Below are 24,246 nucleotides of genomic sequence, written 5' to 3'. Positions count from 1 at the left end.
TTTGTTGCTTGCCACCCTTTCTGCTTTGCTTGTTGCTTGTCCCATCTGCACAGTTTGTTTCTTGCCACCCATCTTGACTTGTTCCTTCCCCTTCACTCACTCACTCTCCCTGTCGTCCCACCAGCAAAATAAAAAATAAAAAAGTGCTATGAGACAGCCAGTGCTTGTCGCGTCAGTCATTATTTCCCAACTTTCAGCGATGTTGCATTTTGAGCAAACAGTACACAGAGCTTCAAGAAAGGGTGTTTATTTTATGTATATCACGATGACCTCCAAGCACACCCAAGCTCCACAACGACAGTCGCTCTGTGAGATCCTGGGGTTCCATTGAGAGATCAGAAACTAAAACATTCCAACATTTCCTTACTAAGACACAACATATCACCTATTCTTATTTTTTATTTTTTTAAATAGATAATAGCAAAAATGACCTACAGTAACAAATTAACGACCTAATACCACTTCGTATACATTTAAAGAATAAATAACACCAAAAACATGATGAAAACAATAATTCAATGACTTACATTGTCAACAGTATGAAAGAACAAAAGACAGACAGTCTTTGTACCACATTGGACTCCTTCCGAACCTTTCTGTTTTCTGGTTACAGCTTACAACTTCTGGAACAGTCTCCGGTAAATCATTTTTTTCACCCAGATTTCTCACTCCAAGGTGTTGCATAAAGTTACTTTTCTTGTGTTATAACTCTTTCCATCCTCCAACCAAATGTTATTCCCCACAACATTTTTCACTTGCTTAGGTTTTGACCATTTTGAATTTCCCACCCTTTGTTTGCCCATTTGCATAACTTTTACCCAATCTCCCACAACAAATTGGAGTGCCCCGTAATTTAATTTATTATTGTATCTTTGTGCAAGTTTGACTTGATAGTTTGACACACTTTCTTCTAACACTGCCACTCTCAGTTATTCTTTTATCAGTTCTGCTCAGCCACGCAGAAGTTACCTTCGCCGTGCCAATGTACCCATAAGTATAAAGAAGGGACTCAGTCTCCTGGGTGGCTGCATGTGGAGTATTTCGAAAGTTCCACAACATTTCTTCGACCCTCCTTTTACAATCCAGGCCACATTCACAAGCCAATTGGATACACTCTTTTAACACTGTTTAAACTCTCGGCCAAAACATTTGCTCTCGGATGATACACAGCCATTGTGTGATGAAGTATTCCTTCATCCTTCAAACTTCACTGGCAACAAACTGTGGTCAATTGCACGTGACAACTCATTCACGGTACATTTCCTTTCTAAAAACTTACTGACAGAAATCTATTATGCAAGATTCCTTCATTTACTTAACAAATGCCACCTCTGGTCACTTGGAAAAGTAATCAACCAAGACTATTGCATAGTTTTCTTTTTATACCCCTGCTGCTAAATCGTCCATGTGTCCATTGCCAATCTGTCAAGGTTTCTCTGGTAGTCTTGTTGGTATGATAGAGGATTCTTCAACCTTGTGAGACTTATCAATACACATACATTCCATGCATTATGCACAAATCTTTCAACATTTTTGTCCATCCCATGCCACCAAAAGTGCATTCAGGTTCTTCTCTTCAATCCCATCATCCCCCATGACCTTCATGTTATAGCTCCAATAAACAGTCTCAAAGTTGCTGGAATAAATAATTTTTCATCCCTCCGCATTATCCTATCCAGACATGACAATTCAGATCACACCATTCTGTAGTCACCAAATGATTCTTGACCATCTCCGCCTGACTGGTGTCACAAGACAAATATTTAATAACGTGCTTTAAAACATCACCCTCTTGAACAGCACCCTTCCATTCAGCCTGTATTATGGCTTCTTTGCAAAACTCACTCACGTTTGCCAACAACCATTATCTATCCTCGGTTTCTAACACAACATTGCTTTGCTTCTGCAATGGTAGATGCGATAAACAATCTGCGTTCACATTTTTTAATACCAGGAACATACTTCAATGTAAAATAATATGTCAGCAGGCAATGCAGCCACTTGGCAATTTTAGTTGTTGCTTTTCCTGCTCCCTTGGTGGAAATAACTTCCACTAAAAGGTCAGTCCGTAACTCAAAGGCTGTTCCCCATAATTAAGTTTTAAGGTATGTCACACCCCACCAGCATTCAAGTGCCTCCCTTTCTATTACAGAGTATGTTCTTTAAGCATCCTTCAGTATGCGTGCAGCAAACACAACAACCCGTTCGCGGCCATTCTTCCTCTGCATCAATACCATCCGTAAACCATACACGCTAGTGTCCACAACAACAATTGTCTCGTCTTGGGGATTAAATGGCTTCAGAGCCACAGCACCTACATTTCAAGTTTGATTTTTTCCAAATGCTTGCGGACACTATTTTCCTGAGCACATGTAATTTTATTTTAGCAAACTGCTGTACTATTCGGCCAATCCTAAAAAGCAGTTGTTTCTCGCCTGTAGGAGCTGGTGTCTACTCTATGGCTTCAAGTAACTTCAATTTAGGTTTTATTCCCTTTCCTGATAGCGTGTCCTAGATATTTGACCCTGCCTCACACCAAATTTGCACTTATCTTAGGCCTTGAGCCAGGACACCAAATTTAGTCCACTGGTATCACTCAAGGGGGATGAGTTCTAACATGATTATTTTGCAAGGTATGGATGCCGAGAGATGGAAAATATGTGATAGCAAGTCATCACTCTTTGCCTTTTGTCTGATATTATTGAATTAGCAACCATAGCCGAAAAAAAGTATGGTTTTATTTTATTTTTTTGATAACTAACATACAATTTCATTTTAAATATGTGGAAAAATAAATCTAATTCCACTATACTGGTTAAATTTAATATAATGTCAAAATATTTATGATCATGAGTGAACAAACACAATTTTATCATTCACATTCGTCGTCATCTTCTGACTAGATGCCATCATTCTCTGCATCTGTTTGATTTTCACAGACAGGAAGTCTGCACTTCAGTGCACTTGAGGTCATTCAGACAGAAGACACATGGTGGAAGTTTGCAGTTCCTGATGCAGTTGAAAGCTAGTAGATCTAATAGCCTGAGGTACTAGCTGTCCCCCCATCCAGTCCACTACTAGTTGCTCTGCTCATGTTTTTCCAACTTACACCCTCTCCCAAATGGAATGGGTGTCTGTGGATCATTCAGAAGATATCTCTTGCCTTATAGCGGCTTGTAAATTCACACATTCAGCATGTTTCTTCAGACAGTCCCTGCAAGTTGGAAGATAATGACTGTCTATTTCACCCTTCAGAATAGGTGATGTCTCAAGTCATTCACGTGAGGAACCAAAGATTTTGGGGCATACAGAAAGCACAAGAATTGCTCCAGTTTCTCCATTAGTTATTCAGAGAGATCCCATTCATCTCCAAACTGCAAAAATGTTTCCTGTGTATGTCTGACAGGATTTTGAAGGGACTTACTTTTCCTTTTCTCACAAATGCACTTACTGTGTCACATCTGGTAAACGTATAGAGACCTATCATAGCTTGAAAACATTTTCATCAAGAGTTGAAGCTATTTTCCCCAATGTGAAGGACTTGCATGTGTATTTTAGTACCACATTTCAGAAACAATTTAGCCATGATTCTCAAGGAATCCCAAACACATTATAAACACATCGGTGTCATCTGAGCTGATCATTACTGCCTCATAACCCTCATAAAAAAGTGTGTGCAGCAACAACCAGCCATCTGCTACTTCGTGTTAACTGTTAAGATCGGGCACTTCGTGGCTCCCTTCAGATATTATTTTGTAGCTTCTATCTCCACAGTTCATGAACAGCGTTATTCTCAAGTTTTACAAAATACTCTTGTTACTGCCATCCGTTAGCAAGAAACGTGACAAGAGTTGTTTTATTCCTTACGTCTTAGGAATTTCCTCCACTGTCTGACAATCTGGGAAGGTGAGATGCTCTGTAATTGGTGCCAGAGTTCTTCCCCTCTGATTGTACTTTTGTTATTCTTAATAGATGTCTCATTATATTTATCAAATATAACATTGAGTCTTTGGCTCTTATTTCCTTCCCGCAAAGCCATGGACAAGGACATAACCATCTCACCAAAATTTGATTCAGCTCCTTTTACTCTTTGAAGAAGAACAATGCCATCAATCAGCGTGGCTTTATTTCCAGTTATTTCCTCAGCAGGAGTAACATTTTTCTGCAAGTAGGTTGCTAAAACAGCTTTGTCTTTCGCAACAGACCTTTTGGAGTTGCTAAAGACCTATGGTAAAGGTCCTAAGGGATGAAAGAGCACATCCGCCATTTGAAGGTTCTAATTCTGTGCTGTCACAATGATTTGACTAAACAGTACTTTGTCTGCTTTCATGAAAGCTGTCCTGCCATTGCTGTTCACTGCCTTCTTCTTGGACAGGTCAGTGAAGGTTTTTAGTCTGTTCATTTTCACTCGGTAATGAAACTTCTCAATAGGTGGATTATTCTCAAGTCCTTCAAGTTTAAAGTCTGTATAGCACTGTTCACCTATTTCATGCGCCTTCATTATGTTGGATACTATATCTTGAGATGCCTTTTTTGCCATGAAGAGACTAATGAGATCATGTGACCAAACACATGGGTTTATCTAGCTATGAACTAGGCTAACAGCTCTTTTAACAGCATGTTCGTCTTTTTCAATTCGTGACTTATGTAGGACTGCATGAGTAAGCATTGATCTGTCGTTAGGAACCATTACCCTTATCTTACCCAAAAGGCACTTCTGTGTCCAGCCATCATATAATACCTTTACACAGCGCCTGCCTTGAGGTTGAGCCTTGTTGCACCACCCGTAATCTGTGTGTCTTTGTTGGCTGTTACCTCCATCACTTGATCAATCAGAATTTGTCCAAACAGATTAACATCTGACAGTTGAACTGAAAAATATCTGTTGATGAAGTTGTGGTGCAACTCTGGATGTTTCACTGCAAGAAATGCCAATTTGGCATAGTATACAGTGAGATAGCTAAAGTAGTTCATCCTGTCATACCCAAAGCACCATGTGATCACAGGGCGCATGGTGGTAAGATGTAAATGCCACTGCAGCAGAACCAGCAAGACATTTTCCACAATATCCACATACGACTTCCAAAATGCAGAGAGATCTCCATTGTCATGATGAAGTTGTTCCAGGAATACATCCCAAAGTTGTTTTACATTGCGTTCTGCAAGAGGTGGTCTAATCTCTGTTGGCATAGGTCTTTCGCAAAGTCATTAGCAATCTCAATGAAGGTGTAGACTCCTGAATGTTCTCCTAATAAATCAACTCCACGAGGGGATACATTCCAACCAAGCCAGCCTCAACATAGCTTCATACATGCACTTGTGTAATGAATCTCCAAGACCGTACATATGACCTAGTACTGATGAGATTGACCCTTCTGCTATCACATCTGCTTTAATGCAAAGGCCAGCGTCTTGAATGAGTTCTTGAAGAATAGAAATAACATTGCAAATGGTGTGAAAGGTGCCCATTTGGAGAATGATTCTGTCGTACTTTGCTTTATGCTTCCACACGATCGCAGTTGCTTTTGTGTAGGGAGCTTGATCCATGACCACTAGAAGTTTAGGCAAATGCAGTGATTTCCTTATCAGGTTTTACGGTTTCAAAATTTCAGAAACAGTTGTCAACTAAGTTGCAGCGCATTAATGGTGGGCAAGTAGCCAATGGAATCCTGTGATATACTAACTAGGTTTCTAGTACGGATGTTAAATCCGGTACAACTTGGTATTATCTGTGCAAGGTTCGCTTCTTGTCTTGTAACAAACATCCCAGAGTATGTTCTTATTTTGTGTAAGCATCAATTGGGCAACACATTCTGGCATGACTTTGGTACTTGTCATCAACGGCTGAGGTCTAACTTGTTCACCAGAAACATACATGAACAATTCTTCGGGATTTGTGGTGACCAGTGCTCTTTGCTTCTGTTTCTCAGTGTTTGGGAAAGGAGATTTAAAAAGGTTGTGGTCCAAAAAAACTTGGACTGTACAGTTATACCACTGACTCAATGTGTTGTCTCCCCACCAGTAAGAGTCTCTTCCAGCCTATCAATGTCATCCCATGCTATGTTTGTGAAGACTTGAGGCTAAATATTGGCTCAAAGATCAATTTGCTCATTTAGGATAGCAGCAGGTTTCTGAAGACACAAGGAGGTATCTTATTCTTCCAGATAGGAGTATGAAATCCCATGACTAAGTCTATTTAGAGTGCGATTGATTTCACCATGGCCTGTCAGCATTTTTACCGCGTATTGAAGAAAAAATTGCTTTGGGGGGGGTGAAATTCTGCTGGCCATTTATGACTGCATATGCAATGTCCTGACTGAATGATTTGATTGCATGAGTAAGGTGACCCTTTTGGATGGCTTTCTGTTTTCTGGATCTCTAGTCAGAAGTTTCAGGTAATCAGGCACTGTAAATTAACCTTTATAAACGTCTGGTGGATGATATGGCCACAGTGTTGATGTCAAGTTTGTTTTAATCATTGTTCTGATGTGCGAATATGTAAGATCAATGACCTTTGTTCATGTCTTTTGCCTTAAACTTTAAAACTGATCTTCTCTTTTGAAACTCTGGTTTTCTCTAACAACGTCCTGTAGCATGACACTATCAGGTTGGGACAATACTTTTCCTTGGTTGCCAGGGAATATGTGGAGGCTGTCACTAAACTCTGTGTCCAATTTTCTTCTAATAGGCTTCTTGGTTGCTGTGTCTATTCCTGTATTTCTCTGCATGGCACGAGGATATCAGGCCTTTCAGTCAGGGAAAGATTTACCTTACCATAAGAAACTGCCAAGTGCTCAAATGATATTTTGCGACGCTGTTTATTCCGATTTGTCCAAAACGAGCCAAACATGATCTTGCCATGCTAAATTTGCAGTTTAGCTAATTCTTTAAGCATCAAAATGTTTAAAAAAACAAACTCTGGTTTGATGGACTGGTGAGTGACTTCTCATTTTACTACTGAAAGTCTCTCCAATTTTATTCTGAGTTTTCTTCCCGGAGTATGCGATTAAAAGGATTTGGGTAAACTTCCCATTTAATACACTCACAAAAAACTGCCTTGGGTATAGTCATGTGTATTTGTCAAAAACCTTAAGCTCAACCCTGGGTAGCTACAGTTTCGAGCAGCAAGGATTAAACAAAGGAATTAGTGTAAAGCATTTAACAGTACCAAACAACGAAGTAAGAAAGCCACACAACACTAAAGAAATCCAACACCAAATTATAAAAATAGTTTATTTTTGTTTTAATTGTTGGAGTTCAGGATGAGAAATCCACCAGAAGGTTGCAGAGAGCTAGATTGTTAAGGAAAATGTAAATCTCAGTTTAATGGCAAACAAGCATTGGCAACCATAAAGTTTGTAAGAGTTAAGTTGGACTACTCTCAAATCTGACAGGTAGAAGGTCTAGGAAGCCAATAGGAAGTATTTGGACAGTAACAGGGCCACCAAAGTATTTTCCAGTTCAGTTCCAAAAAAGTTACAGCACGACCGCCATAGACTTCAATGGAGTGGTCCTGATGCTGGGGATGTAGGATATGGAAGATGCTCAAGAATGCTGTGTGGTCGACAAGGGTGCCTCTGCGGTTACTCCTTGGTCCACGGGTCAGGTGGGGTGACTTTAGCCACAGAGGTCAGAGCCCATCAAAGTCCTCTTTGAGAAAGTAGAAAGTCAGCTGCGGCTGAGCTACTGTAGTGTTGGGTTGTGCTACTTTGATTTGCGGTCTCACGCTCTGGAATGCCATTGTTGGACAATGTTTTTGGGAGAGAGGGACTACCTAAAAGAATTGTGTCTGACAATGGGTCTCAATTTCTATCATTGGAGTTTAAGGAGTACTTGAGAAGAACGGGACTAGGCATCAAACCACTTGTGTGTATCATCCTGCGGGTAATGGGGCGGTTGAGAGGTTTAACCGAGTGCTCATAGGTATTACTCAATTAGCTAGTCGTAACCATTTGGTATGGGAAAGGGAGATATGGAAAACTAGGCATTTAGAGTGACCATGTGTGCTAGTACTAGTTCAAGTCCATTTGAACTTATGAGGGGTAGAACGCCATTGTCCAAAGGCAATGTGGGTTGGCTAAAGAATGCCAAGATAGTTGAATGGTCCCCAAAAGAAGTAAGGGAAAACATTGAAAAGGCACAGAAGAAATGTAAGATATTATGATGCTATACATAAGAGTAAGGAGGTCAGACTGAGTGTGGGTGATGATGTGAGAGTTAAGAGTAGCAAACGTGTGGGAAAGTGTCAAGACAGATTTACTCCGCCTTTGAGTGAGGAAGAAGTGTTCAATAATTCTGCAAAATTGAGTGATGGTAGAGTATGGCACATGTCCACGTTGTCAAGGTGCAGGGGCAAGGTAGAGACTATGATGAAGAAAAGTCAAACATGGTCGGGACACAAAGTTGGAGTGCGGTTGGATGATGATGAAAACTAGAGCGGTTCACATGAGTGTCAGGAAACCATTGACACCAATAAAATTAGCATCAGTAATAACAAACTTGCACCATTGCTGTGTGTCTTCCTCGTTCTATAGCTCGTGTCTGGTGCAATAAAATATTCATCTCCGTCCCAAGGGGTCCCAGCGATATCCTTTAGTGGAGGCTAGGATCCCTCTTGGGTGACCAATCTGGACTCTAACACATCAAGGACTGGCAGACTCTGGTGCAACTGTTGGCAGTTGGTGATTGCTCTCTTGGGGTGCACAGCAGCAATCAGCATTGATTGCCAGTAGTGGCTACTGACTTCGAGTTGGGCCTCTGCAGCTTTGATGACCATGGTGCTGGTTCTGGGGACAGGGGGTGGGGGTTCAGCCAACTGACTGAGTCACTTCTTTGGTATGGGATCCACAGGGACAGTCCTCTCTTCCATAGACCAAGGAATGGCAGGTGTAGTCCAGCAGATGGTACAGCCTCTCGTTGTCAAGTCCAGGGGGTCAGCAGGGCAGTCCTTCAGTCCTTTCACCAATTCCGGAGTGATATGAGGTTCGGAGTGCCAGGGTTACCAAATGTATGCCCAGAAAGTGTGCCTGGAGGATGATACAGTCACTAGCCAATGGGCTCCCAGGAACCCTCCCTCTTGGTGATGACTTTCCAGTAGTGTTTGGCACCTAGCAATCCCAGAGTGCACCATTATGCCCACTTTCAAGAGGTCTGAACCCTCTACCTCATATGTCAGGAGCTTGATAGTCCACACTAGATGTATGGCTACCTGTGGGTTACACACCCATGGGAAATCCAGTTTGGCCACTGGTCTCCCCAGTCCCTCTATCCAAACAAAGGGCAGTTGCTTACGCGTGTGATCACCATTTGCCCACAAAGGAAGCTTAGCCTTTGAAGCTTGCATTCTGGGCTAATACCCTGAGTGGTTTTCTGTGAAGGGGATGTACACCTCATCCTGTAGCAGGCTGCTATTATTCCTAAACCGGAGAGCCATTTCCACAAATTCCCAGGAGGGCAGAAAGCTGTCTGCTGGCCGGTGATCGTGTAAGGCCAAGGGATAAACTGGGTCAAAGACAGGCAACTTGCTAAAAGTTGCTTTACTATTATAGTGAAATTAAATTCGAATTATGCATCAAGTTCAATGCCATGATTAATTTGATACCTTACAGTGCCCATCTCAGTAGTCCCATACAGAAGTTAGCCAGATTGAGTGGTCAGCTGGTAACTCTGTGTTAGCCAATGGGGCTCATAACTCTCCCACAGCAAAATGACAATTTAAGATTGTTGTTGTCAGGATACAGATATAAAATATATGTCCTACCTGATAAAGTACAGCTCCTTGCCTTAGGGTTTGATAGGCCTTCCACAGAGGAGACTTACATATAGTTTTATGAGAAGAAGGGGCATTGTCATTGGTTTTAATGACAAAGTATAATTAGGCTGGGAGCCATTTAGTAATTTGTCACACCCAGGGTGGCACAATCAGTGCTGCAACTCTGGGTGGACACTGCCTTTCATGCCATGGGTAGCATACACTAGGGGAAAGCCAATTCAACATACACTTTGTGAGGGGTTAGAAAACTGACAAGGAGGCCAGGGTAGCAGGCCTCAGTTAACTCTGAGTCGATAAACTAGCAGCATCAACCCAAAAAAGAGGAGGGGGGGGGGGGACATTAAAAAAGAGGCATTTCCATAAAGCCGTCAGAAATCTTTAGGAGTACAACACAAACTTAGGGAATGTCTACTTACTATGATTAATATTTCTGATGCCGATTTTGTATTATCTGTATCCGAGTCTTTGTGACATTTTTCAATATATTTTCTGTAATGTCTTACGAGATTTCCTGTAATACATTTTTAAAATGTATTTCTGGTCTAGAACTTACTTATTGAGTAGTTCCAGTTACTTTTTGACCATTTTGTTTATCACTCTGCTAATGTGATGGGGACTAAGAAAGAGGGTTGTATGTCTAACTGCTAGATCTAGTAATGTGAAGGTGCTGAGCCGCAGAGGTAAAACTTGGGGTGTCTAAGATGATTGGGGTTGAGCACCCACAGAGCTTTGGGGTTGACTTCAGATAAGGGAGGATTACGTATTTGCAATATATGTGCCAGAGAGGTCCCTCACCCCGTCAAAATATAAATAATAGGTCAAGGGAAATGTGGGCTGGAGATACAAGTGGGACGAGGTGGATAACGGGTTAAGCAGATCCTTAACAGAGGTGCATAAAATGGATGAGTAAGCCCAACTCGTTCATGCACAAAAAGGAAATAAAAGAGGGAAATTGTTGTGTGAGACAGTCAAAATCATAGCATGAAAAGTGATAAAGAACAGAGGCACTCTGACTTTTAAGTGAGCATTTACTGCCCAACTTGGAGCTCTACAGGCAGAATTACCTACTTCCAAACAGACAAAAGTGCAAATATATATATTAGCCCCAGAGACATACAATGACCAGGCAGAAGCAGAGGATGGGCAGAGGCAAAAGTAAAAAAGCGTCAAAGCCATAGGCGCAGTCAGCCCTTAGCCGGTTTCTGAAGTTAGAAAACCAACACATTTTGCCTGAACAATTCACTGGGAGGGCCTGAGTAAATATTTGCCAGGTGAGCGTGCTAATGCAGGCCACAGATCGATCCGATAACCATAGGAGGCTTCCCCCAATACTATAACATGAGACTATGCTATTTGTTTGTTTCATAGGTGCAGTAGGGGGTAGCAACTGGCAAAGTATGATAAAGGCAGCTTTCCAGCTACTGCCCATTGACCCAGCTGATGTTTCTTTATTGGGCCTGCAAATGGATGGGGCCATATATGTAGACAGAGTCCTTCCCTTGGGTTGTGCTGTCTCCTGCGCATTGTTTGAGGCATTCAGTATTTTTCTGCAGTGGGGGTCATGAAAGTGAGCGGACATCGGGCAGGGTCTCATTATCTGGATGATTTCCTGTTGGTGGGCAAGGATGGGTCTGGTGAATGCAGCAGGGCTTTGAGGTGTTTTGAGACACTGGCTAGGGAACTGGCAGTTCCTTTGGCTCGTGAAAAGACAGAGGTCCTAGGAGGGACTGACATTCTTGGGCATCGAATTGGACACAGTGGCCTTAGTGGTCCAACTGTCTGCAGAGAAAGTGGATGAGATTGTGGTTTCTCTACGACAAATGCTGGTATTGAACAAGGTGGAGCTGAAAGTTGTGCTACAATTACTAGACTTTCTTAACTTTGCATGCAGAATGGTGCGGGGGGGACCTTCTGCAGAAGAATTGGCCTAGCAATTTTAGTAGCATCATTACTATACCACAAGATACAGGTGTCCATGGGTATGAGGGAGGACATCAGAGTTTGGGAGGCTTTCCTTGCAAATTTCAACAGGGTTTCCACAGATTTCCGTGAAGAGGACACAGTGGGGCAGGTACAGATCTTTTCGGATACGGCCGGAGCTTCTGGTTTGTTTTGGGATGGCAGGAGGTGTGCTGAAGTGTGGCCTAAGCGATGGTTGGAGCATAGCTTTCTTGGCGTTTTTTCCATTGCTGGTGGCACACGCGGTTTGCGGGGACGAGTTGGCCAACCAAACAGTGATGTTGCATTATAATAACGCGATAGTGGCTGAACTGGTGAACAGGCAAAAGGCAAGGGATCCGAGCGTACTGCAGTTGCTTCGATGTTTCATGCTTATCTGTCTCAGACCTGATGTAGTTTTTAAGGCAACACTCACCTGAGGTGTCAACAATTCTATAGGTGATTCAATATCTCATTCACTGTGGCAATGTTTCCGCAGCCTGGCACCTGGCATCCGGCGCAGATTAACATAAGACATCTGTTTCAGCAGAGATTTGGGAGTGGGAGCATGACTTTCATTAGGCTGGTCGAGAAGTCCTTAGCTGAATCCACTGGGAGGAGTTACTGCCTGGCCTGGTTGGAATTTCAGTTCTTTGAGGGGAACATGGAGGAATGGGGAGTCGGGATCAGGGACTGCTAGAGGCAAGAGTGATACGTTTTGTTCTGTTTTTGGTTCGCAAAGGTTTGTCAACTGCGACAATAGTGGTTAGGTTAGCTGGTTTATCGTTCTATGGTAAGCTCTTTTTAGGTTTAGATCCCGCAAAGAATTACATCCTAGGTAGAATATTCAAAGGGTGTGGAAAGAAAGGACCTGCTTTTTCTTTTCAGAATTCTAAAAGATTTTCCCTTATATTCCCCTACATTTGCAAAAGACAGCCATTGTAGCATTGGTCATTTAAAAAATGTACTATTGTAATGCCTTCTACTTGGGCATCTTAAAGCGTCTACTGAAAAATCTTCAATCGCTTCAAAATGCAGCTGCCAAGACTTTGCTGAAAACTCTGAAATTTACTTAAGTCTCTCAGTTCATCAAGAACCTGCATTGGCTACCAGTAAGAAAAGGAGTAATTTCAAAGCACTCTGTCTGGTACACAAAGCTCTTCATCGGACAGGCTTGGATTACTTACCAAAGGCTTTTGTTTAGTATATACCAGGTACCACACTTAGATGTAGCTCTGCCATACTTGTAGCGGTCCCCACAACAAAGAAAGTTGGGGTGGCAAACGTTTCTCCTATTGCCCATCCAGTCCTTGGAACTCCCTTCAACTGAATTGGGGAAAGCAATCCAGTTTACTTCACTTTAGGAAATTACTAAAAACCTGCCTTTTTTCCCCTCATATTTTCAAATGACGGCCTCTTGCCTTATATTCGCCTAGAGCACTCCAGCGCCAAGACACCTATAAGCAATCACGCGCTTTAGAAACCTGTTTCTTACTCTTCTGAGCCCTGCACACTGCGGCTGGAGTGAAGCAGCTTTGGTATGTATGACATCTGCTTCAACACTTTGAACATCTATCCTCTCTAAGCTTTCTGAGCACTGTACAAACCTGCAACTCTTTATATACGAAGCACTCCGACGCCCATTCTATGGTTTTTGCTGAAAACATTTAAATAAATAAAAAGATAAAAGAAAGAACGGCGGTATGTACATCTAAATTGAAAGCTATATCAATGAGCTACAACAAAATAGGGATAGGCCAGCTGCCTATGCCGTCTGTCTTGAAAATATTAGAAAGTGGCGTCCACCTGTTGCCCTTTAGGTTGTGGCACCAATCTATAACTCGCATAGTTGATTAGCAATGCTAACACGTTTTCTTTGTGCGGGAATAGGCAAGCCACGGAGCATGTTAATGAATCAGGGTACCAGGTGCAATAGTTCAAGTGGCAGAAATGAATCCGGCTTCTACAGGGAAGTCACCTTTTCTGTTTACTACTTACGAGGAGCATAAAATAAATAGGCCAAATCGAGCTAGCAGCTACTATGAACCACAAATGAAACAAGCATTTACAATGCAACGGGTCTCGCGTTTGCTCATGTTAGAGCTGATCGCGTTGTAAACTCCTAACCCGACTTTTCATCTATCGGGCAAAAGTGCATTTATGTACCTAACCCGAAAAAGTGAAATTAACTATGTAAAGCGCTCGACTTCTGCCAAGCGAGATCGCGCTCGTAAATTGGAGAAAAAGAAGTCCACAAGCCCGATGGAAAACAGAGAGCCTTGCATGTTTTCTGTACTTGGTCGCTGCGCTCGAGGAGGGCTAGCCACCGGAAAAGGCATGACGTATGCGTGCCTTCGACTAATGAAAGCAAGCAGATTTTATTAGGCAAGCCCACGAACCAATAAAAAACACTGACAGGGCTCCGAGCCCTTTTCTAAATACAAAAGCATCTCGCTGCGATACGCATGCGCGAGCGCATGCAACCAGTGGCGTAGCGTGGGTTGTCAGCACCCGGGGCAAGGCAAGTAATTTGCGCCCCCTAACCCGTGGATTTTAGCACTCGTGAGTGCGAGCGCGCCCCCCCCAGATGTTGCGCCCGGTGCGGCCAGCCCCCCCTGCACCCCCCACGCTACGCCACTGCATGCAACGCAGGCTCGACCCTAAAAAACGATAAACACTGGATGCACACGCTATCTCCTGATCGGATTCAAAATGTCAAACACATTTGTCTTCTTATAAATGGCCATTGAATGGTATACATCTGTAACCTGGTTGAGGCCAAAGTCCAGGATGTTCTGCCGCCACAACAGCTTTGGGAATGCCACCCTGTGCTGTATGTCCTCCAGGCCCACGCTGTGCCCAAGGGTCAGTAAAAGATGCAACAGCTTCCTTCCTCTCAGCCGCACATTTCGGAAACGTGCTTCCTCACACTGACTGGGCCAGCCGAGAACAAGGCATGGGATGAGTGTGTTGCATTCCACACACATGGCATAGCTAAAAAGAGAAAAAAGGCAACATAAATGTGCCGCTTTCAGCCAGACCAGAACTGTACACAGAGGTGGGGGTCAGTAAACTCTGCCACACGGCAGGTGTGGAGTTTTTGCCAAAATCAGCGCTCAAACTGGAGTGGCAAAACTCCACTGGAGCAGGGGAGTTTACAGCACACCCCTAGTACTGAGGTCCGTTTTGGGCAACCACCTCCAGAAAGGAGCATGTCAAGCAGGCCAGTGACGAGTTGTAGAACAGTTACCTGGACACCAAAGCAGTCTTCAGTCCAGTTCCAGGTTTTATGGGCCAAATGCCATGGACACCAATGGAGTGGCCCTGGTGCAAGAGAAAGTATGCTGAAGTTACTGTAGGGTGCTGTGTGGTGGATGGAAGGGGGCTGCCAAGGGCTACTCAGTCCACAGCCTTTGTCAATCAAACGTCCAGTTGCTAGTGAGCTACCGGTCACAACAAAGCCGGTTGCTTCCTTTGGTGGAGGCTGTTTTTTCCTTTGGTTGTCCAGTGGCACGCCAATGACTCTCCCAGGTCAAGCAGACTCTAGTGCAACTTTTGAGCATCAGCACTTGGTCACCTGACTGCATGCCAGAAGTCAGTGGCGATCAAATGATTGTGGCTCCTGTCTAACTAACACGGGCCTTTTCAGCTTTTTTGGCCCTGGAGCTGAAAACAGGAAGTCAGCCAACTGATTCTTGTAGTCACCTCCTTTGTTGTGGCTCAGAAATGACTGTTCCGGGAACCAGGCACCCACTGGCACAGTCCTTGCTTTGCTAGCACAAGGATCAGCAGGTGCAGTCTAATCAGTGGTGCAGTCTCTCTTTGCCAGGTCCAAGGAAAGCAGGCCACTTATTCTTCAGACCTCTCTCCAGTCCAGACGTGATCAGAGGTCTGGGTGTCAAATTTTTGTCCATAAAGTGCCCTTGAGGGAGGCAGCGGTCACTAGCCAAGGGGCTACTCGGGTCCCTCCCGCCTGGTGAAAACTTCCTGCAATGTGTGGCATTTAGCAATCCAAGGACACAATATTCTGCCCACTCCCAAGATGGGGGAACCCTGTTCTTGGCGAGTGGAGATCAGTAGCCCACCCTAGACAGGTGGCTATTTAAGGGCTGTGCTCCCATCAAAAAAAACAGGCTGTTTTTGCTTCCAGGGAGTCATTCACACTCCTCCGCAGGAGGGCAGAAAGCTTTCTTGTGCCTTACAACCGTAAATGGCCACAGGAAACTTGGGCAACAGAGTAGCAACTTTCTAAAGTGGCCTTTTACTCAAAGCTACATTGAATTCGACTTAAGCATCAAGTCTGATCTACTGTCACATTACTTTTAATACCTTGAAGTATTCTTTTTAGTAGTCCCATTCAAATGTTAACACTCCTGAGTTGTGTAACCTTGCACTGGCCAATCGGGATACTAACCCTTCATACAGTAACAGTGTCAGTTTAGCGATTTTACTGTCAGAACATATTAAATACATGTTCTGCTTCTTGATATGCTGCACCCTGCATTATGGCTGGTGAGCCTTTATATTAAGAAGGAAAGTTTGCGCTTTGCCATTACTTTAAATGGCTAGAGTGAGTTAGCAATTTGTAAACCGCTCTTCCAACCTGCATTGGCGGGTTGGGAGTCGTATTTTATTTTGTCACTCTAGCAGTGGCACAATAAGTGCTGCATTTCACGTGGGACACCGTAACTTACAGTCCCGAGAAACTCCTGGTACCATTTAACAGGGACTTACATGTAAGTTATGGTATACCAATTGGGTATAAGCCAATTTAAAAATTGTTTAAGTTTCAGAGCCTGGCATTGAGGTCTGGTTTGCATTATTCACTATTAGATTAATAAAACATGGGCAGAAAACAAGAATGGTGGAAAACCAACACCCATAAGAAAGAGCTGCCCCCATGTTCATGACTGTGGTACCTCTGAGGTCAAGGGTCGCAGCGGCAGAGCCAGGTGCGCAACGCCTCACTAAAGTACATCCAGGAGAGAGGTATGCTAGAGAGCGAGAGGCTTGTGGCATCTTGTGGGTGTGCTAGGTTGCTCCTGCCCAAGGCATGTGTGAGTGCAAACAGACCTAAACCGTCTTTCATCTATAAATAAGGAGCCTGGTACGCAGCCCAAAATTCCTGGAATCATAAAATAGATTGTGTGACTTCAGAAACATACCATTGACTTCACTGCAAATAAAAATGTATTTGGCTTTCTGATAGTGCGGCTCAAATAGCACCAGGTCCTTAATTTTCCGGATGAGGGTACATTCAGGGAACAAGGAAAAACATTCGAATCTCAATATGTATGAAGAAATATTCGCTCAGTAGCTAGGAGGTGGGGCAAGTCTGACACACCGACAGCCTAGCAATAACCAGGCAGGACACCTGGCTTCGTTTCAAAAGGCAAGGCACCAGTTGAGTAATCTAAAGAACTGACAGTGAATCACCCTGCAACTAAACATTTTGCCATCACATAAACGGCATAATTTAAGTAGGGCTAAATATAGGTTATATAAAATATTCTGAGAGACTCCTTAAAAAGTACGCAATTGTTTTTGTAGAAGACGAGTATCTGATTTATAATCCAATTTAAAATAGAAAAAAACGTTTTACACCGCAAGGGTACTTTCGGGGCTGGAATTGCCAATTCAGTATTTATAATGCCTGATTCAAAATCACAAGTCAAACAAGTAAAGCGCTGTTGGTTAAAAGTCAGGACTGGCTGGATGTGTCACATGCCACGAATCTACTTTACTGTCAGAATGGCTGCCAACATTACAAGCAGCAACGATCTAGGCAACCAAAAATATACACCAAGCAAAAACATAACCTTGTCTAGCTCATACTTGAAATGTACTACTTTTGGATAGCGGTGTACTAGTATTATCAGAAACTACTCCAGCAGAAGGTGCGAGGCATGGATTTCAAGAGTGCATGTCTTCCAGAAGTGTGTTTGAAATTACATTCCTCCTTTAACTTCGAGGTACACATTTCAAAATAGAACAAGCTTTCGGAAAGTTGTTGGCAACATCCCTCTCCTCTCTACCCTGCCCTCGCACCCCCACAACCCGCCACCCAGGACCTCAGCATTTGCTAAGTTCTGTCTCAACAGAAGGAGCATTGGCAAAGGTAATAGGATTTCCCTTTAAAAAAAAGACTAGGGCGAGTCTATTGGCTTTGACATTTCTTTTGCATCAGCTTTATTTTTATCTTACTGGTTTTTAATTGGCTTCTGCCAAGTTAGAATGGCAAAGTAAAACAGTCAAAATGGCTGCTGGGGCATCATGACGCATGTGTGCACATAGCGGACATTGCAAGCTCTCACATCTCCCCCTACTATTTCATCCACCCCCGTTCTCTAAAGTTTGAACAGTTTACAGGAATGCAAGGAGTTTTGCGATTCGAAAGCAACAAATCTAACAATATTAAAAGCATGTGAAATAATTTGCAGTTGGTCCACATGAAAGGACCATCAAAAACACCCCCACACATTAGTTTAACAATTTCTAATGAGGATCCACTTTTTTTAATTCTTCTTTTGGGGTTCTAGGACTTTTCACTGTGGTAAGTTCTCAGATGCTGGCAAAGTGCTACTGACCTTCAAACAGTTAAATCCCCACTTACCTCAGATGTTTACCAATACAGGGTGAGATTGCCTCCCCTTCTTAGTCATACACCCGTTCCTTCTTTTCTAGACCAGTTCTGCTTTTATTGGGAAAGAGATGGCATGTGGAGGAGGTGGTGGTGGAGTCGCTGTCCTCTCTTTGTTCTTTTTAGTTGTTCTTCATATGCCCCAAGTTACTCTGCATCTCCCCTTTCCTACTCTTTTGTTGCTTCCTCATCTGCACATGAAGCACGGTTATATAATGCCACTATGTGGTGCAGGCTGTACAGCAGCATAATCCAGGCACAGTTTACCCAACCCATCCAACACCAATGTCTTACAATTATACTAGAAATATGTACATTCTGGGTAGAATGTAGCTTCAGAAATATGATTTATCTGTGAGGACCAGGTACTCCAAATACAAAAGCAGATGTATTAATTGAAAAGTGGTGGGCTGTGGAAGTGTCAGCTGATGTGGACCGACTTTCATGGTCCCCTACACAAAAGTTGAAACTGAACATTGTGATCCAGACTCTTCCTCCACCCATACTGCTGCATTCAAGGACCTCTTCTACTACCTACGGTCAGAATTTGGAATGAGTTATGGATCAAGATCTACCAGCACTCAGGCATACACATAAATATTAGGAATTGTAATATCCGACGATTCTTCTGTCCCAGCACAGGACTGTATCTGTATATACTCTTTCTCTGGCCTCAGGCACACAAAACTCCAATACCGGGGTCTGCTGCCAGACTGTGCAGAACTACCTTTGCTGCTGTGGTGCATGGCCTGCTTATCGCGGTATGTTGTTGGTGTAACCCTTTAAAGGCAGTGCTTAATTTGTGCATGTGTTTATCAGCTTTCTGCAGTGGCACATATTTCTCAACACTGGCACTTATTTCTGACAGTTTACCACATGTGGTGCTGTTTCTCTATTTTGAGCACATAATTTCAGCAGAATAATAAAAAAAACAAATCTCTATACATTAAAATAATAATACCTATCCCAGACCATTCTCAGAGCTGTTGGTGACCTGGAATAGTCCAAATTGACACATTTGCAACAGCGTGAGGGGTTAGTAGGTAGCAGTGGCATTTGGCAGCATTGTCCCGGGCTGTTGGTGGTGAAAGCTGAAGACAGCAACCTTCAATTAAATTCCTTGGGATTCATTTTATTACAAATTAAGCACTGCTTTAACGCCAGATCCAGTCAGTATCAATCCTCTTACCGTTCGCAGAAAAAGTAGGTGCTCCAATAAATCGTCCTTCACTTTAAAAGTGCAGGTTGTCGTCTCCTTGTTCAGTTCACAGCCTGCCCAACAACAACACACATTTTAGGGTACAAAACAAAGCTTTTTGTTTCAAGCACACGGGTGTTACAAAATGTGGAGAGATGCAGGACTAAAAAGGGAAATTGTGGCTCATGTGGGTATTCCCAACCAAAACACAAATCAGCAATTTGATGTGAGAATTGAAACTGAATGAACACCAGTGCACAGGAATGAGACAGATCTAACAAATAAAATAAGACAGAACAGTTTGGATTGAATACAGACATGGGAAATGTATGAAAATTGACCTTGAGCATTTTAAAGGTCAAATTAAATTCATGGAAAATGTTCTGACCAAGGAACTGTGTGTTCAACCCACAATACAAAATCAGTAAGCGATTCCCAGAGTTCGGTGTATTTTTAGTCAGATTTGCCATTTCGGACATGCTGTTTCACACATCACTACGAGGAGCAGGTACTTCGTGATTTTGCTTAAATGTACGAGAAGGAATAGAAGAAGCATGGCCTAAAACAAGATGGTCGTATGAAAGGACGCCTGCTTGGACAAGATGCGATTATGCAAATGGTGTGGACTAAGGAAAGATGACTGTATGCGGTAGGGGTACGTCAAGTGAAAGACGATATGCAGTGTGCGTTGGCTATGGCAAGATGATCATATGTAGTTAGAATGGCTAGGGCAAGACGATTATATTCAGTGGGTGCGGCCTAGCACAGAACCCCCACTCGGCTTAAAGGGCTTTATCCCCTCCCCCCACTGTGTGTCTTAGCCTAGGATGCAGCAGATTACAGGACACTATTCTTCAGCTGATCTGCACTGAGCTGTACAGCATCCATTTTAGGACATCCTCATTCCTCACTCCTCATCCCTGCTTCTCAACCCATCATCCCTACTTTTCATCCATCATACATCATCCATCATCCCTACTTCTCATCCATCATCCCTGCTTCTCTTCCATCATCCCTGCTTCTCTTCCATCATCCCTGCTTCTCTTCCATCATCCCTGCTTCTCTTCCATCATCCCTGCTTCTCTTCCATGCGTCTCATCCCTGCTTCTCATCCATCATCCCTACTTCTCATCCATCATATATCATCCCTACTTCTTATCCAACATCCCTGCTTCTCATCCATTGTACATCATCCCTACTTCTCACCCATCATCCCTACTTCTCACTTCTCATCCATCATCCCTACTTCTCACTTCTCTTCCCTACTTCTCACTTCTCATCCATCATCCCTACTTCTCATCCATCATGCATCATCCCTGCTTCTCATCCTTCATACGTTATCCTGCTTCTCATCCATCATGTCTGCTTCTCATCCATCATCCCTGCTTCTCATCCATCATCCCTGCTTCTCATCCATCATCCCTGCTTCTCATCCATCATCCCTGCTTCTCATCCATCATCCCTACTTCTCTTCCATCATCCCTACTTCTCATCCCTGCTTCTCATCCCTACTTCTCATCCATCTTCCATCATTCATACTTCTCATGCCTCAGCCATCATCCCTACTCCACATCCATCATCCCTACTCCTCATTCCTCATCCCTCAGTCATACCAACACATTTTCAGTTTTGTGAATGCGAAGGAGGACGTGGGCGTGGCTTCTTAGTTACACAGCACCACGTGTGCATGTTTTGAAGTAAGCTATAGTGGGAATGGTCAACTTAAAAATGTAGACAGAACTATTTGACATTCTTAAAATGGACCCCAACTGTTGCTAAAAGTAGATCTGAGCATTTCTGTCTTTTACGTCCTATATAGTAAATACATTATGTTGGCAACAGGAATATGCGAAATAGAGATATGCGAAACCTGGGGAAAAAACTGTACACTTTTCTGAAGGATGTTGTTCACGTTTGGAACTTAAATGTACAACAATGAAGATATTTATAATATATATTTAATTTGAGCAGTTTGTTATACTAAAAATTACATTTTGTCGGTTTTACTGTTTGTATGGCCTAAATAGCATTATCAAACAAACTGGCATCATAGCAAACAAATTAACTTGATGTGGAAAAGCCGTAAAACAACTACTTTTAATCACACAACGAAGTTCCCAATCACTATGAGGCCTCGAATGCCTCTTTGGGGGCCGTCTTCACGTTATGTCCAAAACGGGATTATGTTTGGTGCACCAAACGCATTGTTTGTTTCCACGATTTGTGCTTCCCGGTCACAAAGCAAGGAGCGAACACCACAAATTAAGAACGGGTCACGACGCTCGTGCCAAGAACAGAGTTATTTGTAGATGCTTTAACACAATCACCTTCCAGGTGACGATGAACGCAAATTTACACCTGGACGTACATTTTGCGTAAACAGCACCTGCTTTCTCGCACAAAGAACCAGATGGCAGAGTTCTTTCAAAATTTAAACACAGCGGTATTTAACAAGGTAATACACAACCTCCCTCGATTCTCAAAGCGTCAAGTGGAACAAGAAGATCATCTCTTCGCGCCACGGAAAGGAAATAGAGTGCCAGGAAATGACAGCTTGATGTCAAAACGCTGTAATTACTCCGACTATTTTTTAATTTGTTCTATTTTGAAACTATTGAATATTAGAAAACAAATGCTCACCTGCATAACGCACGATCTATCGATTTATTGCTGTCGACTGATCACGTGATACTTCCTGCGGTGCACGATTTTTTTGAAAGCAGCAGTTTGCATTTTGGGACTAGCAGTTTTCTTTTCATAGTAATTATGATTGAATTAAAAATACTCTTGGCTTAAAAAGCAGGGGGGTTAAAGGGGCCACACGTGCATTGGGGTCACTTGGCAAACACAACTAGAGTAAACACAATTCAATGTAACAGCAAATGCCGCTATGTGTTGTAATTCGCGTAACGGTGCGTGCTTACCCCACAGAACGTAGGCAGGTACGTCCTCTTCAGAATGAATGCTGGACATGTTGAAGGACTCCATTGTATGGCTAGAGGTGTGCGGGCGCGTTTTGGACCACACCGCACGCACTCAGCTGCTTAGAGCATCCTGGGGGAAAAACAGAGTCCTTGGGTTATGGACAAAACGGCCCAAATGTCGATCCTAATTACTAAACAATGGGTTTTGGTCTTTGCTCAATTCACATCAAACTTTCGAAGCTCCAGTTAGCTAGGTCAAAGGTGAAAACGAGCGCACGCTGCCTGGCTCTCCTTGACTCGCGTCCACTTGAAGCCATACACGCAAGACCGCCCACTTCTGTTAGGTTATTTACTTCTATGGGTGGTATAAAACACGGACTGGACTCTAGTATCAAAAGGAATGCTGGAGTGCACCCGCTGCAGAGTGAGGTCAAAGGCAGCCTTGCCAAGTGCCACTCACCACGAGTTAGACCACTAACTCAAATTGTTAGTCCTTGCCGCATTCCCACACTGGTTCCACATTGCCACCCAATTCCAAGAGCGTTTCCTAGCTCTCTTCCGTCATTAATAAACTATTACAGAAACCGAAATCAATGATAGTTTAAAATGAATCCATATGTCGCGTAACCCACTGCAACAAGCAAAAATTGATTTCAAGAGGGGTTAAATCGCCTTATCTAATTTATAAAAGCCATGGGTAACCTGGTTTTTAAACTTTCTTTCATGCACCTTCCCTCACATAACATGCAGGCAACAAATTAATTCTGGACAGAAGGTGGCACCAGAGGTTCAGTTCATCGTCTGCTCCACAATACTGCGTGAGAACAAAGGCACAAGCCTTTGGAATGCTACAGTATTTAGCTATTTGAGTAGAATCAATATCGGCCGCCTCGTGTAGGCCCCCCACTTGGGATGTTCGCAGTGTGTGCTGTGCTCAGTGCTTAATTTGTAAATATAAACGTGTCGGTGCCCAGAGCTCTCCTCTGAAACACCCAACTGCAGCAATTGAATGTGCCGGCACAGAATACTGAGGCAGCCTAATCCAGACGCCATCTCGGGCCTCTTTAAACCATTTACAGTCACTCCTCGCCCCTTCAGCTCACCCTTGCAGCTTCTCCTTTCTCCCTTTGTGACGCTTTTTCGTTTTTCTCTTCCTCCCTCTTTCCCATGTGTGTCTCTTGCTCAGAGTAAAAGGCAAAAAATAAGTGCCGGCCCACAAAAATAAGTGTAGGTGGCCAGGGAAATCACCAACACAAATTAAGCACTGGCTGTGCTCTAAGTGGGAAGCGGTGGACGCTCTTGTATCAACAATTTTTCTGAACTTCGATCGCACGAGAACAGCAGCACATGAGCATGAACCTATCCACCGGCCCATCGTACCTGTCTCTCTCTCTCTTTCTCTGTAAAATAAATATATATATTTCCTTTCTTACATCTCTCTGTCTTTCTACATGACGCTTTATATGTCTATCTATGCCATAGACTTTGCTGGCTACAGGTAGACTGTGGCCACGTCATAACCCTATTCTTATTTTCTACGTTGTCCTCATTGATTAGTTGCCCACATTAATTCATCCTGCCTGCAGCACACTCTTAGAGCACTTGGCCTTTTGCGTGCATCATGGGAGTCCTGCCGTGCATGGCAGACTGCAAAGTGTGAAGCAGATCACACACCTCAGAGTCACTGACCCACCTTGAGTCAGTGCCACACACCTGAGGCTAGAACTCGCCTGATGATGAATTGTTGCCTTGCCCCCAAAGCAATTGTGTTTTA

At 43.2% G+C, this 24,246-nt stretch overlaps 1 protein-coding gene across 1 annotated transcript in view; it reads right to left on the bottom strand.

Annotated features, from left to right (window-relative positions):
• The window catches only part of LOC138266597 (nucleoplasmin-like), a 96,490-nt gene extending 73,673 nt beyond the window's left edge, over positions 1 to 22,817 (bottom strand). The window contains exons 1-2 of the mRNA XM_069215433.1: positions 22,473 to 22,817; positions 19,540 to 19,622 (exon numbers count right to left, since the gene is read on the bottom strand). Coding sequence (XP_069071534.1) covers positions 19,540 to 19,622; positions 22,473 to 22,536 — 147 coding nt within the window. The 5' untranslated portion in view covers positions 22,537 to 22,817. The remainder of the gene's footprint in view (positions 1 to 19,539; positions 19,623 to 22,472) is intronic.
• Positions 22,818 to 24,246: the final 1,429 nt, after the last annotated feature.

The sequence above is a fragment of the Pleurodeles waltl genome, chromosome 11 (genome assembly GCF_031143425.1).
Source record: "Pleurodeles waltl isolate 20211129_DDA chromosome 11, aPleWal1.hap1.20221129, whole genome shotgun sequence".
Lineage (NCBI taxonomy): Eukaryota > Metazoa > Chordata > Amphibia > Caudata > Salamandridae > Pleurodeles > Pleurodeles waltl.
The sequence above is the reverse complement of the archived record's forward strand: the minus strand, read 5'-3'. Positions and strand labels throughout refer to the sequence as shown.